This window comes from Calliopsis andreniformis, chromosome 9, assembly GCF_051401765.1.
Source record: "Calliopsis andreniformis isolate RMS-2024a chromosome 9, iyCalAndr_principal, whole genome shotgun sequence".
NCBI lineage: Eukaryota > Metazoa > Arthropoda > Insecta > Hymenoptera > Andrenidae > Calliopsis > Calliopsis andreniformis.
Window position 1 is genome coordinate 21,070,708 of NC_135070.1, and position 19,194 is coordinate 21,089,901.

A 19,194-nucleotide genomic window follows, 5' to 3' on the forward strand; every position below is an offset into this window, starting at 1 on the left:
AGTCTTCGAACAAAATCTCGACCAGCGGTGTAACTTTAGCTAACAAGGTACTTGCTTGATGCTGCTTCGATCTCGATTCACACTATTTTTATTCAATATTTTTATCTAATCTCCAGTCGCTATATTTTTCCGTTTTTGGTCGGGTACTCGACAGACCGATACTCCTTTCCTATTTCTCTGTGAACCTTTATAACGATACATTCGTACAAAAGTGTTTTCATGGATAAATCTAAAAAGTGAAACAGGTTTTGTATACGAAAGCGTGGATAAAGAGGTACACTGCAGTAATAAATTGAAACTGAAGCTCGATGCATAGAGGGGTTCTCATGCTAAGATATATTCGAATGTAGCACCCCGTTGCATCCAACAGATTTTATGTATTTTCTTTAGAATCAATCGCTGTACATGTTGCTAGTGAAATACCACAGATAAACGAAAACTTGTAAACTAAGTTCAAACACCGCGCAGAAGTTACGGGACAAAATTCCCGATACAGCTAAGGAATATCTTAAAGAAAATGGAATGAATGTAAAGAGACATACACAGCTATGTATATTTGCAGCGAAATTGAAATAATTTTTTGGCAGTTCGTCTTATTCGTTGCGGATTTTAAGCACGATATTCATCCTGGCTGAATACGGAAGAGAGATATCGTACATGCGCGCAAAGGGGCCTGGACACGGTCACGATCTTGGGCTCGTAGCTCGTGCAGAGAAAGAGTCAAAGAGTAGACTGGAGTGCCTCGAAAATTCTTCCGCGTTCATTGGCCGTACGTCAGTATGCGAGGTGGGCCGTGTACAGGTGCGTGAACAAACAAGCCAGCATAGGATTCTGCGGACACGCATACACGCGAACCTCGGAGAAAGCTCAGTTCGACTCCTCTTCGTTATTGGATCTGGGTGACCCGATTGGCTTGGCCTCGTCCACCTACTGACAGCCACTTGCTTCTTATTATCCTAGCCGTTGTCTTTTACTCTATCATCTGTCCCTGCGAGATCAGCATCGACACAAATGATTCTTTTTTTCTCAGAAACTTTACTGCAAACTATCTTTCAAATATTTTTCGTAAAAATCACGTAGAAAACGTGTGCCATGGATTCATGAGAAAACGGAAACTCCGAGAAGGTGCAAAATGAGATATGCTTCAGTCCACAGACGTTCCCTGCTTTCACTTAGACGTTCAAGATATACTTTAAACTCAACCATTCGTGCAAAACCGATCGTCCTCCTTCACTTCGTTCAACTCGAACGATCATTTCGCTTCATACGAATTGCAGAAAGTGATAGTTCGTATTATTGTTGTACGCAAAAGGAGCGAGAAGATGAAGAAACGTTCTCCAGAGAAAAACAGTCGGAAGACAAGGAATGGGAGTGCGGATGGTAAAACGAGAACGCAAAGAAACGTTCGATGACCACTTTCTATTGTTACTACGTGCCAAAATGAAGCAGTTGCTTCGAACAATTTCGAAAGGGACAGTGCGTTGTCTGCATTTTAACAGGCTCGAAAACTAGTATGCCCTCGAATGTGGGGCAACAAGAGTCACAGGCGAGAACTAAGATGGGTTCACCTACTAACAGGAGTCAATCATCACAAACTGGCGCAGCTATATATAGGTGCTATACATAGGTGATTTACGTCTTTACTGCGATTACAAATTATTCAAATTAAAATTTGAATAATAGCTGTTCTGAATATTCTGCTGGAGCATTGCGCTAGATGTATCGATTTGTTAAACGGAGCGGCAAGAAAAGTCGCGAATAAGCGTTAAGCGCACAAATCAACAAGCAGGATTGAAAAGAGTGACACAAGCTGTCTGTGCGCTGACAACCGTTACTAACTTACCACTACCTGGTGCCGTGGCATACCTAAGTTAGGTGCACACATGCGGTTGCTCGCGCGTATAAGTACCTATGTGTCAGACACTCCTCGGGGTCAATGCGAGAAATCTTATTCTATACGTTCTCACCTCTCTCCCTTAAACCTCTGGAGCCGTTCGAATAATGATTAACGAGAATTCGTTTGAACAAAATAATTGATTTTACTCTCGAAGACAATTATTCTAGATAATCAACCAAGTAGAAAATAAGTTTAGTTTCACGAACCCATTAATTTCTAACAGATGACCGCTAAGCTGCCATCTTTCTTCTGAACTGCAGTTTCTAGATACACGTGTTTATGTCTCGTGAATCTCGGTAAAATATTTGTGAAGATGGAACATCAATAGAAACTAGGTTAATGCTATTGGTCGTTGCTATCGATACTCGCTGAAAGTTTTTATCGGGTATTAGCCGGTGAAACTTGAGGAGCAACGATCCAGAACGAATAAAGGCATTCCAGTGTTACTGAAATCTCGGCAAAAAGTCGAGATCATGGGCGACAAAGAGAAGATACAGAGACCCAGCCAAGAGGGGAGAGTTTGCATATGTCGCGTACTTTAAAGATATAACTGCGAAAATTAAGCTTCAAGTAATTGCGCGTTACTCAGCTCATTCGTTTAATGTCGATAAATGGGAGTTTAAAAATGTGCAAGATGTATGTAAGTGGTGACGCACGATTGAAATCGTTGAGAACGATGCAGTCGCATGGAGAAAGAAAGGAGAGGAGAAAAAAGAGAAGAAGGATATGGCGAATCAGCGAAGCATGCCAAATGATCTTCTATGTATATCGCCTCGTTTACTACGGGCCAAAGTCGGAAACCCAGCTTTCTCCTGCCTCCACGGTCAGATTACCTTCTGCAAGATCGCACTGATTCCTGATCACGTCCTGGTTCCGATAAACTATTCTATGATCTCAAACTGACCGATTTTCTTTTTGTCGCCGATATGTCCGAACTTTCTACATTAATATTAATCGCATTGTCTGCGTTCTATCGACGCACGCCGACAGAATACTTGAAATGCAGGGAAGCGTTGCGTCGCTCTAACCGTGAACACGTGAAATTCTTTCGAGCACGTATCCACGCGAAATCATGGAGAACAGAGTTCGCGCGTGTCGCGGTCATTTAAACAGAATGAACTAACAGTATACTCAAGAACCAAGAGACATAGTTGGAAGTGGTCTTTGTGACAAAGCGAGCATACTAATGAACGTTAATTTTAGAGGGAATGGTTGCATCGAATCGAGAACCATTCACGGTAGTCATGCCTTTTTAACAATTACGATTCTAGAGATCATCACCGTTTCGGCGGTAGCCACTTGCGTCGCTGTATTTTCATTAGTGGGTCAGCAATTTGTCGTGGCAACTTAGGCAATTTTATTTTACCAACTCGTCATGACAACTGATGATGCGAAGTTAAGACAAAGAGATCCGCGATGGTTCCACGTAATGGATCGTTAATCGAGCAATTTGAAAATCGACTTACCGTGCAACGTATTGACCGTGATACGTTCACCGATTCGTCAAAACCGTCTCATACCGTTGCCTTAAGTCTCTGAAAGAAGCGCTGCCCGGTTGTCCTCGAGTAGAAAACACGACCTTTCTCACGTCACACGAACGTCTTTTACCAAGTTCACACGTTGTCACCCCAACAGTTCCGCTACGTGTCGCACTTCGCCACTGAAATTCTTCCACTTCCCTTTCCCGCGTCTTTCGACTCGCAAACCATACGCCGCGTTTCTGGCTGGCTTTCAAAGAGAAGTCCAACTTTTCGCACAATCGATAGCTAGGAAATGAACGATCACTGATCTGCTGGGATTCAGACGAATCTTATTCACGGTCCTCTACACCAGGCAAATTGAGAACGATCGCGTGGGAATTGTAAATTGGCGAAATTTGAACTCGTAAAGGCTGAAACGGCTAACCGATAACGGGCCGAAAAATTGTCAAGGATGGGCACTTGCAAATGTGTTCGATGGAACGTATTTCACGCAAACCTAATACCGATTTCTTCCGCGCACCGTTCGTCCATCCGGTTAGTCAACTGGATGGTACTTGTCTGGCTGTTGTACCCGTGCCACAGCATGTGCTGGAATCGCATGGCTAAGTCATAAGCGGCGCCTTCGAAGAGGATCGTTGGTGGTATGGTGGTGGTCGAGGAACAGTGGTGGAGGTCGTTTATGGTGGAGGTAGCGTAGCCAGGAATACCGATCGTCCGTCGATCCCCGAGGTGGGGACGTCGTCAAAGGCAGAAACGTTGAAGCACCATCATCGTCAGGGAAGCGAAAGAAAAGGATGCGGATGGGAAAGAGAGAAGGATGGGAAGAGAGAGGACGGACCAGGAGAAATCAAAGTGGGCCAGTGACCAGGTCACGTGGAGAAGAACGAGGCCCAACGCGCACGACAGCGACACACTGTCCTACTCATCGGCATCGTCGCCGCTCCTGCTGCTCCTATCTATCCATTCAGAAAACGTATCGCAATGCGTCCAGCCTCCAGTCACTTATCTGTTACTCGTGTCGACATGCGAGTAATTTTTAAAGAAATTAGTTGAATCGCACATCTCGATCCCTTGTCAATAGCTACCTATTAGAGATTCAAAGATTATTCTGATTTTTCTAACCCTTCCAGTCCTGTATCAGATAAATATTTCAGACAGCATGAATTGGACCAGGGAATGTAATTAAAAAAATAATTGAACCACGAAGGGTTAAGTAAAACCGTTTAATCTTTCATGTAGGAAATATGGGACACAAGATTTCAGATGTAACCAATATGAAACGCCTCCTGAACGAAAGTTTAAATAACTGGAGTTCTTTGAATGTTTAAGATAAATAGAAAATTTCTAGTGGGAAACGGAACAGCGAATATCTCGCTTCTTCGGTCTCATGATTATATTTCATGTTCATTTGCAACCATCTGTTTTGCATATTTAATTGAGGAATCTGGAAAAATACCTAGGTACTGGATTAAGTTTGAAACAACTTTAATCGACACTAATGAGTTTCATTAATGAAGCTCACTTGAAACCTCTGCTATTCATTATCCAGATAACATTCATGAAAATTTATGACCACCTCCTATTAACCGAATAACAGTTTTCACTATCTATTATCTAACGCTGTCAGATGATACATCTTCTATGGAAGATCAAGTTTATCATGTCTTATTGCTTAGCCAAGAAAGAACTAAACGCTGCGCAACGTTGCGTATAGCCTTACCCTTCTGATACTCGCGCTATATTTCATGCTTCACGTTGGCGAATTTTATTCGTGTAACTGGAACAAGGGGAAACTTCCGTCTAAAATGGGGGAAGAATACGACCAAGAATCTCAATCGATTGAATTTCACTTCATTTCGGAGTCAGAGCATCAATCTATGTCAACTACTTATGACGCATCCTATCACGAACATGTATGTACCATCATAAAAAGCTATAATTGCAACCTGAAAACACTGTTCACTGAATATCTGAAAATAAGAGATAGAAGAAGAGCATGGTGATTTATTGTTATTAACTGTTAAACTGGGAGATACAATTAACGTTCAGCGTAAACGTGAAACGACTTATCCCGCTAAAAGCTGCAATCTTGATGCGAAGATACTGTCAGTCGTAGTTGTATTAGGTGTCACTCATAATTGACAAGAGAGCATTCCCGCCGCACCGCGTCGATAATTACTCGGCACGTCTTATCGCTGAGTTAATATCAGGAAGCAGTTTCTCGTGCCTCATTACGCATCATATTTATCGTATCGTAAATTCATGATATATACATATACTTACATAGTGAAGAGATAGTAGTACCTAATCCGAATTCTGAATGAAAAAGCAATCAACACTTAACCATGGCTCAACTTTGCATCCTGGTAAAATTAAGATTCGAAATCTCGCGAGGTCGCAGACTTGCGAAGTGTGTCAACCTTTGCCAAGCCATCTTTTATGGTACCTTGAGCTCTCCTTGTGACTTATGACTACGAATTGCGGATAAGATCTCGTCCAACAACATTATCTTGTGTCGCAGTCGCGCGACAACGTTCGATATGGTCGGCACAGTAGTGGATCCTTCGAAATAATTACACGCTAGAGTGTGATTACCAACGCGTACAGATACTTTTGAAGAGTAGGTAAAGTTCAAACCTTGATCGTAAACGTGACTCGTCTCAAGTAGGTCAGAACCTGTACCTTTCAGTGGCGCTTGAGGGTACCTTAAACACTGTCTTCGAAATAATATCCCACTTATCTAGATGTTCCACGTTCGAAAATATAATTGGACACCAGGGATACTTCTAGAATAAAATTACTGCTCGAAAATGGCGAACGTTAAAAATTTGTATAGAGAAACAATTGAGGAACAATATTGGCTTATTGTTGTGCAGGTACCTTATTGAGGACTGAATGAAATGCATACAACTATCAGTTTATACAGTTACTTTGTGATGTTTATATTAAGCGCTAAAAAGAAACGATGAATCTTCCATATAGGAAATTAATCTTCTAGCTGATGAGAGTATGTACCTACATCGTTTTCTTTTTCTTTTCTTCGGAACGTGACGCACCTTGCAAGAACGTACAAATGCTGACCGTGATCGTGACTTTCGGAAAGTAGGTTACGAATCGTCCGTCTTTAAATGGAGTTTACACCTTCGTGAGCTCACAAAGTTATTACTGCCGGTGTTATGAGTCTTCGTAACATTTTATGCGTTTCTCTTAATTAACGTAATTAACTGTTGTCGGTGTAACGTTCACCGCATAGATTGTGTCTGTTATCTCACGAAATTGCTGGCGACAACGAAAGAAACTACTATTACGTAAAAATCTGCGTCGAAAAAATTTTAATTTACTGGGTAAATCGAGCAAGGAAAATTTCGCTCGTCACATTTTCAAGCTGGTTTTTAATAAATGAAGTCCAATCACGACAGAGGGTAATATAGATCCATGAACGCAAGGATGCAAAAACTTCTGCGATTAAAGTTTAATCGATTATCAAGGAAGAGGGCAAAAAAGGAAAAAGATTAATCAAAGCGTAAAGCGATAGCATGCATTCTGTCAATTGTTGCGAAGCCTAATTTCAGCGAAAGATCCAATAACATTTGGGTCGCGACCCCATAATCAATGGGAAGCCTCGCGAGAAAGAACAAGGAGACACAATCGATGGTCATGACCCAGGACACGCTTGACAAAACTGGGTCAGAATTTAGCTGCATTTCTTCACATTGCGTTCAGAATTTTTCTTTACCGTTGCTTCTACTTACTACCTCATTGGACTCTTATGAATACGTATGATATAGGACACTTTTACAATTTTTTCTCATTCATTCTGACGACTTCTAAATGGACATCGCACATTTCACTTTTGTCTTCTGCAGTATCTGCTTTATAGAGTGTTTGCAACAAGGTGAACTAATCCTTCCATCAACACTATTGGGAGTTTCTGCTCTTTTCATTGGAAATCGAAGTATTAGCCTTAACTGACACTTACGTAATATACATATGTAAACCTTAATTGTCGATGTTTGAGTGACACAGTATCATCCTAGATTATCAAAGCCAGACTATGACCGTACCCGAATCTGATGACAGTTCGAATAAAATCTTTTCATCGATCAGGGTACAGCAACATGTTAGCGCCGACGCATTTCAATCGTGTTCGCATTATGTACTCGAGACCACATACTTAAAGCACACAAAAGGAATGGAAGTAAATCTAAATACGATATTATTTGAAGTATTTTCGATCCATGTATTCGGCCAATTTTTTAATTCTGTAAACACTGGATTATCGATTCGAAGTGACTGCAAGTAAACGCACGGACCCACAATCAGTCAGAATATCTTCCTGCTTTCACTCGCATAGTGATGTTTATAAAATCCCTAGTTCTCTGTTATCGAAGGTAATCTTGTGTTTCCATCGTGTACCAAATCAAGTCTGAATCTGACTACTTTTAAAGGTCATGGTGAGAGGTTGAGCGCATGCTTGAACCTTTCTATTCGAGTCACAGTCATCTTCCGGCTTACCATAAATATCCGAGGTTTAAGATAAGCCAGCCACCTCGATATTTGCATCATTTGTGACAGGTGGGTGAAGGCCGTCAATGGTTTAGGGGCTAATAACCGCACTGTTTCGTGACTTCATAAGGAAAAGGCGGAGGTAAACTGGCTTTCTCCAAAGCCACTTAACCCGGTCCAGTAACATCCATCCATGAGTCGTCACGCCTGTGACATTTTCGGTGTCATCCTATTGGAATCGCCGTGATCATCTCTAGCGATTATGTTTTCGCTTGCGATACCTGATCGTAGAATGCAAAACCTCATTTCTCATTGCAGAAAGGTGTAATACGATGTCAACAAATGATATGCTGAAACGTGCAAGTACGTGTCAACGTACAAGTGAAATATTAATAACAGGTGGTACTCCTGGTGAATTAGATTTCGGCAACTCCTTTCGTTTCTTTTATTTACCTCTGCCGTCGAGTGCACCAAACTTACTGAAACGATGGGAAAGCTTAGAGAGTATGTAAAGCGAATGTAGTAATCAACTGTGTAGAAAGTAAATACCTTCGGCTACAGAAATATCACTGAAATTTCGTAAAAATCTAAATAAAAAAATGTAAGAAATCGTTCCCCTCCGTAAATAGAATTTCTTAGCAGCTTTCTTACTTTTCGATACTGAGCATAGAAAGAACTGCATACTTTGTTACGCTGAAATTTCGCAGGCGATCCGTTTAATCGCAAGTGATTGCGTGGGTGTTACGCGTAGGCGACGTCCATCGTCCCACCTGAAAGTGGTTTGCAAATATCAACGCCCACGTTATTGGTTACAGGAATAAGTGCTCTGGGCCATGATGTGATTCTAGTTGGCAAACGGGAGTTTAGTAAGCTTTTTTCTTGCGAAGGACATCGTTTTTTTCTTTTTCACTTTTTTATGCTCAACCGGTAAATACAAAAACATTACGGGGAAGAGCGGAGGGTAGTAGAACAGTATAAAATGACAAACTGCGTAATAGTATACAGCACGCACCACCTAATCGATCGAGTATTTACAAGCTTAAGGATTTTTGTTATTTTTGCAGTCACGGCTGCAACACGTACATTAATAAATTATTTACCCGCATACACGGCCGCCTATCTTTATGTTTCTATGCTATCACTTACTTATGCATACACACAGACGTACATACGCACACGCATACGCACACGCACACACACACATGCGCGCACACACGTATATAAATATTCATATATGGATATATATGAATTTTTTGTATAAATTAAATTAAATAAATTTAAACAATTTCGTATAGGTAACAGGGCATGTATTCGTTCTTTTTTAGTATGAATTCCTGTTACTTTTGTTACGCACGATTCACATCATTACTGTACATACATAACGAAACAGTTGAATATTTCACTAATTAAATGAGATAAAATCTATGAACACACTTTTGTCTTGCCATCGTTAATTTTGTCTCGTCATCTCAAGTTCTTCAAAAAAAAAAATGATCACAAACAGCACCCAGAGTTTCTTCTAACGTTCCATTGCTCTGAGATCACTGAAGAAATCTATTTGTATCGTACAGAAAACCATGAAATAATGATACAGGTGAAATAATCGCATTTAATTTGTCAGACGTCTTTATCTACTTAGAGGTGTACCGCCTCATGTAACTCTTTTTAATCGGATATTTTGAACAGTGAGAGGCACTTATCAAATCTTATCATTTCTATAACCGTACTGTTTTATACACAATGAAGATAATGAGTGCGTATTACTCGTATCATTTTATGCATCGATAACATAACTGATTGTTCCGCATCGGAAATCCTACTACAAGGTGGAACATTTACGCAACAAGATTTTACATTCGATTAAATTTTAAGAGCTCACATAATGGAAGACACATGCCCTGATAAGGGTCAGAAATCATTCAATCGTAGTTATTTGCATGTGATATCCCTGATAAAACAATTTCCAATTGAATATAATTATGCCTAATCGAGAATAGAAGTCATAAGGCATTAATTACCATCGGTCGATGAAAAGTTTCCTTCAGATGATATTTTCTATTACAAAATTCGACTCGAACCAATTGGAACGAACTGGTAACGCAATCAAAGTGCGTATTAAACTAGTGGCATAGCAGGTGCATTTCTGTTGTTCCAAGTGTTCTAACATCCAGCATAGCAGCACTGCTCGCATTGTAGAACACTATCCTGTCGACTCTGCACTCTTCGGTTGCACCAGAGTCGTAAGTCGAGCTGAAGGTGGCATTAGTGGTAGCTTCGTGAGCGATGTCTCGTTTGAAGATGTGCAGAACACGGAAATGTGATAAACCACTGATACGAAAGGTATAGAAGCCCATTGCACATTTATACCACATCATGTAACATGATATACTCTCACATACACCGCACAATAAATTACTTCTATCGTTCTAGCGGAATTCGCGCAAAACTTGCTGGTAAATATTGCACTAATCAACGTTCCCTGTTATAAGACTTATTGTGTCAATATTTCTATTTCCACGTGACATGTTAAAGACGAATAAGCTTCACGAACGTATAACTCGCACTTGCTTCGTAACAAGTGTTCGTATCACGTCCCTTCGCGTCGCTTTCGTCCAATTCTTTTTCCAAATCAATGTGATTTGGTTTTTAGAATTGTAAGATTTGGTTGATCCATTCACGAAATTCGGAAATTCGAGTATACACGCCTGGTTGATTTGGTACTGCACAACCGATTCCCCAGCTAATCACTCCCGCGAGAATCCATCGCTTATCTCGTGCCCTCTGTATCACCATTGGTCCTCCACTGTCACCCTGTAGAAAATGTCAAATCTTGAATTTATCTTTATTAATATTTCCATATTATTTGGCGAGCTAATGAGGAAAGCAGCTTATTTTTCAACCTAATGAAAATAACTTACCTCGCAAGAATCAAATCCTCCGTTTTTCCAACCAGCGCAAATGAAGATATGTGGAATATGTTCGATGTATCCTGCGTTTCTGTACATGCCTTCGCACATTGTATTATTGATAACTGGCACAGCCACTTCTTGAAGAGTGGATGGCAGTGGACCCTCTGAAAATCAAATTTCAACTAGTACGTTTCGCTGATTCCAACGAAATTGTGGAAATAATGTCGTTCAAAGAATCATGGGATTATTCTTACCGTCATATAATCGACCCCAGCCAGTGACATAAGCAGTACGGCCAACATAAGTTTCATCGTCATCTGGCAGGCAAATAGGCAGAACGTTTGGTTGAAAAGGCAACAGGGGTTCGTAGAATCTTAACAACGCCAGATCGTACTCGAACGTTCGTGGATCAAACTGTGGATGACTGGCTACAATCTGAACTCTCCTCTCTTGGTAACCATAAGGCTCATCTTCGTTTGCAAGATCGTGTTCACCGATTCTTAGTAGCAGATCGCTGGGCGGCACGCTGTAAAATGTGCAACAAATAAAATAGAGACTGGAAATAAAAATTGAATTGCTGAGAATATAATGAGGAGGAAAGGACTCGTAAAATCAGTTATAGTACTTTTAATATCCCTTAGTTGCTGAAGATAGAGGATGATATTTAAAATAAACGAGTTTCTCATCGTTACGAGCAACGTGTATGTGTTCTTGCTTCAAGCTGCTATGGACTATTTCTCCTGAGAATGAGTGAATGAAAAAGGACGGATAATATCGAACCAGATTGTCGCGTAGCTGAAGGAAGATCGAGATAGAGTTATCATGATGATGAACATGGTACCCACTTTTCTACACAGTGTGCTGCAGTTATGGCCCAATTCTCGTTGAGTAAAGCTGCGCCACACTTGTGCAGATACGTTGACGTTCTCCATTGTCGTAATGAGATCTGAGAAGAAAACATTCATTTTGTTTAATGGAGCGCTTTGCTTGACTGCACTTGCCATGATATTAATTGCGCGATACAGAATTAAATTAAGAATCGAAAAGTGTTACTGTTTGCTTAGAAAGATTAAGACCAGATGATTTTGAAGAAGTTTTTAAATAGTATTCACCTGCCAAGGCCATTTCCCAAACGAGCTCCGATTGCCACCAACGATTCGAGACTCCGGGAACAATCTTCTTCCACACACTGCAAGAATGAGCATTGTTGAGTTTAAGTTCTTCAATAACGTCAAGTATTTCGTTGAGATCGCCATATTGGAAAACAAGCATTTGGCATTCGTCAAACTGGATGAACCGGTATCATCTGGGATACCCTTTTTAAACTTTTTCTTCCTTTATCGACACTGTTCTAATTAATTTTTTACAATTCCTTTTTCTGTTAAGCAACTGTAAACGTCTAAACGACAAACTGCTTACGATTTGATGTAATCATCGATGAAAAGTAACCGTCGACTCAGTAGAATAAGTATGATTTCTTTCCTTTTACGTAACTGCAATGATTGATTTTTCTTCCGATTGGTAATTATACTCCAAGGTATAAAGACAGTACATATATGTAGATACACCTTATCGACGATAAATTCCCGTTTCATTACAGTACACGCAGGATCAAAGTCTGACACCAAGCCAGAAATAAAACGAATCTTATAATCTTCGCTCACCTTGTTTATAATCCGACATATTTAGAGTTTCCATTGGCACAGGGAGTTCTGTATCTATTGTTACGCTCGCGATCGTTGACAGTGTCGTTAATATAGTAGGTCTTTTGGTAACATACTCTGTCGTAGTCTCTGTCGCGGGTTTTGCTAAAAATCGAAAATTTAAAAATTTTTTATTGTACTTTCTCACTTACTGTATCTATAAAGCAAGTGTCTATCTAAAAGGTTTTTAAAATGAAAATTATTATCCTACCGGCAGTAGTAGATTGTAGCGTGGATTCTGGGATCGGTTTGATAGTCGTCTCTTCAGAATCCGGTAAGGGTTTCTTAGTAGTGGGTGATTGAATCATTATCCAACCATCAGGAGTAGTGATCGGTGTCCATCCATTTTCAGTATTATCTAAAATATGTTGCAAAATATTAATACTCCAACATCCATATTTCTTCGAAAGCGACATGGTGTACAACCAGGAGCATTAACAGTGAGACCTATACATGCTGCGAATATATTATCGATGGCTATATAAAATTTTGAAAAGCTCCAATCAGTCCGTGTTTCATCGGTTGGCTATGCAATGAACGAACTTTAAAAAGAATCGAAAGCTCGTTCCTGTGAAAACTAGAGCAAAGTGCAGTTATTGGAAAATAATTCAAGTCGGTTAAATTACAACGGGAAAAACGAGAAGGAAGAAGAGCGATTGGTGTTCGTGGAGCATTCGAGAGGAAAGATTACGGTGGACGGTTTAAACCGTTACAATGTTCTGGCGCAACAGAATTTCATCTCCCATCAGTAGGTAAAACACGATCTTTAGTTCATTAATGAAGCAACTGTTCTTGGAGTCGATCAACGTCGTTCGATAGAATTCCGTTTGACGTTTTTGTCGCACATGCATCTGGAACGCAATTGTCTCGTATAAGGACGCGCAATGTGTCACTTCGCCTACAATGGACGCGATAATCGATGTAGAAAGACAAAAAGTAATATGTATCACACGTGAAGATAGCCAACATTGGAAATGACATTCTGTTAATTGTTTCCTGGTTATCTGCTTGTATAGTTACCAGCGATCTATTTTAAGATTAAAGTTTCTGTATAACGGTAAACTTGTTCCGATAAATTAGGATACTCGATATTCAAACGAATGAACTCAAATATCGCACCGCCATTAGAACATTTTTGCTACTCGAGGACATGAAATTCTCAATAAGAATTAAAAAACAATTTCTGTTTACAAGGTTAAATAATTGCAGCATTACAAAATATACGTTAGCTAAAATTTTTTTACAAAATCTATTGCTGTTCAAACTAAAAGTGATGATAAACATTTTTTTTTTACTTCCAACACTCTTCTCTCGAGAGTTGCAATATGTGCTCATCAACGGAAAGAAATTTGTTCAAAATGTTGATGAAAACGAAAGTTTTTCATCGAGTAATACATTTATTCTTGAATCTATAAGCGAAAGAATTTTAGTGCATTCATTAAGAAAACGAGTGAAAATTCGACCAAGGAAGATCCGCGCGTAATTAATCAAATTCAAAGAAGCTTCCGCAGTTCTCTCGACACTAGTTAATGCGTGAGGCGTGCTGTGAGGCGTGCTGCTCGACGTGAATTGCTCCCGAGATGATTTCCTATTGACGACAGAAGCGTCGCGTTGCACAATGGATATCCGTTTTCTTCGATTTCACCGAGCTGAACGCGGGAACAGTTTTCGTTTAGCATGCGAATGGAAAATGCAAATGAACCGCCTCTACGTATTCAAAACAATCACGTGTGATCGTTGATAAATCGTGGTTTACGCAAGCTCGAATTAGTCGATTAACGATGTATGAAATCGTTATCAATCGACCTTCCGCCTCGATTAGTTTTGTCCGACAGCGTGCCTTTCAACTCACCCGGCTGATTGGTGGTCGTAGAAGAAATCTCTGGCGTCTTCGTAATGGCATCGTCCGAGCTGGATGACCACGTAACAAGTCCGGGTGGATGCGTTGTTTGCAACGTGTCCTCCAACGTTTGATTAATAACAGGTACCTTCGTCAATGTCGCCAACGTCGAGGTACTCGTGTCAAACACAGACGTAACCCCGGCATCTGTCATGGTAGTACCATAGGATGTCGAAGGTGTCGTAGTAGAAGGCTTACCAGTAGATTGGCTCAATGGTCTCGTAGGCTTCGATTCTATTGTTGGTTTAGGTTTCGTAACAGTCACAATGGAAGAGCTAGACGACACCGAAGTCCCCGTTTTCTCGGTGGTCGTCGTGTATAATGTCGCTTGCGTAGTTGCCACGCTAGTTTTCGTTGGTTTCGGCCTCGAAACAGTCGTCGTCGGCGGCTTCGAAGTTGTTCTGATCGTTGTTGGTTTTGTCTTCTGTGGCTTTTGAGTAACTGCAATTGTAGGCTTCGAAACAACTGAGGAAGAATCCAAAGGCCTTGTCCCCACCGAGGACAGAATAGTTTCGGTGGTCGTTGCAACAGATGGCTGATTCTTCACAGAAGTTGAAAACGGTTTCGTTGTTGTCGATGACGCGTTGCTGAAGCTAGAGCTTGTGGATGGTTTCGTAACTGCGACGGGCCTTTTTCCTGGTGTACTCGGTTTCTTCGTGGCGACTGTTGGCCTTTTCGTACTAGTAGCAATCGTTGGCTTCCTGGTACTGCTAATAGGTTTTTTAGTAGGAGAGGTAGATTGTGTCAGTGGTTTCGCAGTCGTGATATTCCTTGGCGGAAACCTCGTAACCGGGACAGTTCTTTGGGTCGTTGTGTATACTGGTTTCGAAAATGTAGTTTCGGTTGTCCTTTCGGTACTCGATTGCAACTGTTTAATTGTCGTCGTTTCTACAGGTCTGTCAACAGTTGTATGAACCGGCTTGCTAGTCGCTGGGTGCGTCGGCTTATAAGACGTGGACGAGTAAATTGGTTTTTTGGTAACTGGCTTAGTCGTTTGCGCAAAGGTTTCCGTAGTGGCTGACACTTTCGTTACGGTCTCTAATGTTGGCAACCGTTGAGTAATGGAAGAGGTCAGCGAAGAAGGCCTGCTTGTAGCGGGCGTGCTTTCTGTCTTTGCACTGGACGTCTTTTCTTGCGCTTGATCGACACTGGTGGTAATTTTCAGCGGAATTTCCGTAGTCGAATCTTCTTTCGAGAAATTCTGTACGGTTTGAAAGGTTGACAACCAGACTGATTGAGTAGTAGCCTCAACAGTTGTAAGTATCGGCCTCTTCGTTACAGGTTTCGTCGTTTCTTTCACAGTCGATGATGTGTGAGTGTTCTGCGTAGTGTAAGCCCCGGTTGTTTCCTAAATGTGTGTGAAAGATAAAAGTACAAAATTAGAATCGATCAGGTTCGATTAATATCGGAGAAGGAAAATAACACGAAATAACAATCCACATGCCTCGGTGACAAGTATTCCTGTTGGTTTCTCTTCGCTGATCGGCTTCGGTCTTGAAAAGTACTCGGGTATGTCGTTGCTCTCAATAGGCCCACTGGTCGTGACGAATGGCCTTGCTAGCGGGCCATCGTCGATGCTGTTGTCCTGAGGAAAAATGTCAGGTTCATCGTCGATCTTGCAGCAGCTACCAAAGTAAAAGCGATCGATGCAGGTGCCGAGGTGTGTGCCGTTCGCCTTCGCGCATGTGAACGCGAACATGCAAACCCCGGTTTCGCCGGTTCTTCGTGACACGCATGGCAAGTTCCTAATGTTTCTTCCCGTGCCTGCGAAAAGAAGAATCATTCATTTTCATACTTTTAGATATATATATAGCATTTCATGATATCTAGCATTTAGAGGATCAATCTGTCGGGTGTTTCTCCGCAAGTCACGAGTAACAAATAAGCTGATGTCTATGTTCTATTATTCCTTTTGGTGAACGTCAACCATCTCGGGGAATCTAACTGTGCATTCGCTATGCGCGTTCTACATTTCCTTCATAATGCTCGGTTTCGGTATCGTTATCGTTCCTAATGCCTCTTAATCATCCTACTGTGTACGGTTACGATCCTGTCACAGATAATGGAACACTGACACAACGCAATCGATTAATAATTTCGACGAAAGAAGCTGTTAAATCTCTCGACAGGTAAACTGCTCCTGGTACCTAGTTATGGGTATAGTCATTGAGAAATTGTTCTATGTTTTTAGATACAATCATTTTGACAGTATTTCATCGCCCGTTGAAGAAGAAATAATTATTAAACGCAAAGAATATTAAAGTGAAATAGTAACAGAAAACTCTTTCAGCAATGACTCATTACAGGTATGATAGACTTATTTCTCCGAAAAATGAAAAGTATTTAAGACGTGACAAGCTAAACACAAATGGCAAAGTCGTGTTTCAATGTCTATCAAATTTTGTACTATTGCTTATGTTCTCTTTGTGATTCATCGACATGTATCGATTGTCGTTGATTAATATTTCGTCGAATCTGTCGCAATCCCACGAAATTTTGCGATAAGATTCTTTTTAAGATTTCTGGTATTTATTATGCAGACTTACACACATATAATACATACAGTAGGCATCGGTCATTATCGAAGAATGAATTGATGTCAGGCAAGGCGAAGCATCTCGGTACCGTTAAGTTTCAATGTATGAGCTAGTTGCCCCAGCCAAAAGTGGGTCACAGTCATAGCCTAATGTAACAGCCTGTTTCCCTCTAAGACACCTCACGATCGCCACTTCTCTCTCCTCTTTCTCCTCATCCTCTCTCACACTGGCTACCTAACGAAACCTTCGCGCGCATTCCAAGCTTTGGCTAAACGTACGACCACGCCGACATATCCATCTCGAGCTACATTGCCGAGTCAAAGGTAAACCTGTACGCTGGTCACCTTCGTCCATGGGATTAATGATATATGTATTGAAAATGTAGACACTCTATTTATCATATGATCTGCTGCATTTGTTCCGACATGACAAGGTCAAAGGGTGATTATAGAAGATGAAGCAGAAAATCGATCGAGTTTAGCATCTTTTTTCTTTCCTCCAAATCTGTAGGACTTGAATAAACATCAAAACCAAGCTATGGGGAAATAAGCCACTGTAACTAATAATAAATACTGAAGCGTCACTAAGTGGGCAATCAATAACTCTAACCTACACTTTTCATACCTAATATTTACTCTCTTGCTGTGGAGTTGGAGATTGGTAGCCGCGGTGAAGAAGAATCGACCGTAAAGTTGAAGGCAAATCGGCCACCCTTTCTTGCGGGTCAGTCGGTCACCTACCTTGATATCCAAAATATTCCACGTGTTTATTGTTCTTCCGCATGAAGAATGTGTGTTAGCGGAAGCGTGTCGTATGCGTCACAGTCGTGAAAGAAAGTTACTCATTCCATTACGCACTTGTTGGAATTTCAGCCGTAGCCATATCGAGCGTGCGAGCGTGTCTGTGGACACCCACGCGAATATACTCGAAAGAATTTCACTGACAGCAAGAAAATATTCCGCTGTGACTTGGAAAGAGATCGAAAATAAACGATCGTGAATCGATGTGACAGCTTTTCCAGAGGAAGATGTATCTCGAAAGTAAATCATATTTGTCGCGTGCCAGGTAATTTGACCAAAGTTTAACCATTCTATCGGGCGAATAAATTCGACAGTATTCGTGTCCTTGACCATGCTATCTGAAACCCTTCTATTAACCTTTAAATGGTACGATGTCAATATTATAATACAATATGATAGAATTGCCACCACTCCATTATCAAATATAATTTAAAATAGTAAACCGAGAATTCACAGGTTTTCAATTTAGCATTAACTATAATAAGTAATTCATTGATGTTTTACACAAGAAATGTTAAAAGTAAGGTAGCATAAATGCTGTGACTCCACCATACCTGTTAAGGGTTAATTGTTGGTTCAACTCCACAAGTGTGACGATCATGTGAATGAAACGATAAGAGTAGCAAAGAGAACGAAGATGATGAGGTCGGAAAAGTTTGTGTAGTCGTGTGCGCGCCGATGACCGGAGCTGACCTACTTGTATAGAAAACTGACCAGTCCGCCCACGTTCCGTTTGAACTCGAATCCAAGGTAGGTTCAATGTCGTCCTGTGGTGCGCACAAGTGAAGGTGCGCGTATCCATAGGTATTCGCACACGTTTACGTTAAAGGGTACGTACAGGTTTTGCCTTGCCCACCTCGAGAATTTGCGTACCGGTCCGTTACTCAGCTGACACTTTCAGGAAATGGAAGAACCATCGAGGAAAGAATGATGGTGCACGGGGAGAAGAAAATTTCGGAATATAATTTCTATCTTATGCTGTTTTACCTCTAAAGCTCAAGTTTGGCAAGTGAAATCACTATACTGTGTAAAAGTTGATTGCACACGCTAATTAACAGTAGCTGGTTACGCTGCTACGATAATTAAAAGCCCACCGAGAAGATAATTCTTTGAAAGAAGATTCGGAAAGATTACGGCGTTTAAAAGTATTACTTTTAAATTGTTCTTCATATCTGGAGATAAAGACTTACTTCCTGGAATAAATTGTGGGACGTAGATCGGGGAGGCGATCACGATGTTTATCAGCACGTTGCCTACAAGAATGACAGCCCAGGTGTGTTTTTGACGATCCCACATCTGAAAAAAAGGAAATGGGACGAGGTTTAGAACGGTTCAAAGAAATGATTCATATTTTATCTAAGTAACGTTAGTTTAATCGGATCTTTATGGGAGTATCATCACAATTTTCACGGACTTATTTAAGAAGGTTGCCAAACACTCTAATTTCAATCGTCATTTAAA

General features: G+C 40.8%; 2 protein-coding genes across 2 annotated transcripts in view; one reads left to right on the plus strand and one right to left on the minus strand.

Moving 5' to 3' along the window:
- LOC143183498 (uncharacterized) overlaps positions 1 to 19,194 on the plus strand; it is a 38,998-nt gene that overhangs the window by 14,269 nt on the left and 5,535 nt on the right.
- Positions 10,526 to 19,029, minus strand: Np (serine protease notopleural). The gene is made up of 10 exons (XM_076384312.1): positions 18,924 to 19,029; positions 15,841 to 16,160; positions 14,349 to 15,744; positions 12,708 to 12,854; positions 12,458 to 12,601; positions 11,906 to 11,982; positions 11,639 to 11,739; positions 11,048 to 11,319; positions 10,803 to 10,957; positions 10,526 to 10,695 (listed from the first exon to the last, which is right to left on the minus strand). Exons 1-10 carry the CDS (start codon positions 19,027 to 19,029, stop codon positions 10,531 to 10,533), a joined length of 2,883 nt encoding a protein of 960 aa, XP_076240427.1. The 3' UTR covers positions 10,526 to 10,530.

Coding starts and splice junctions, on each gene's coding strand:
- Np (XM_076384312.1), bottom strand. CDS start 19,029: ATGTGGGATCGTCAAAAACACACCTGGGCTGTCATTCTTGTAGGCAAC. Junction 11,740..11,905: donor TTGGGAAATGGCCTTGGCAG/GTGAATACTATT, acceptor TTTTCTTCTCAG/ATCTCATTACGACAATGGAG. Junction 10,958..11,047: donor CTGGGGTCGATTATATGACG/GTAAGAATAATC, acceptor TTTGATTTTCAG/AGGGTCCACTGCCATCCACT.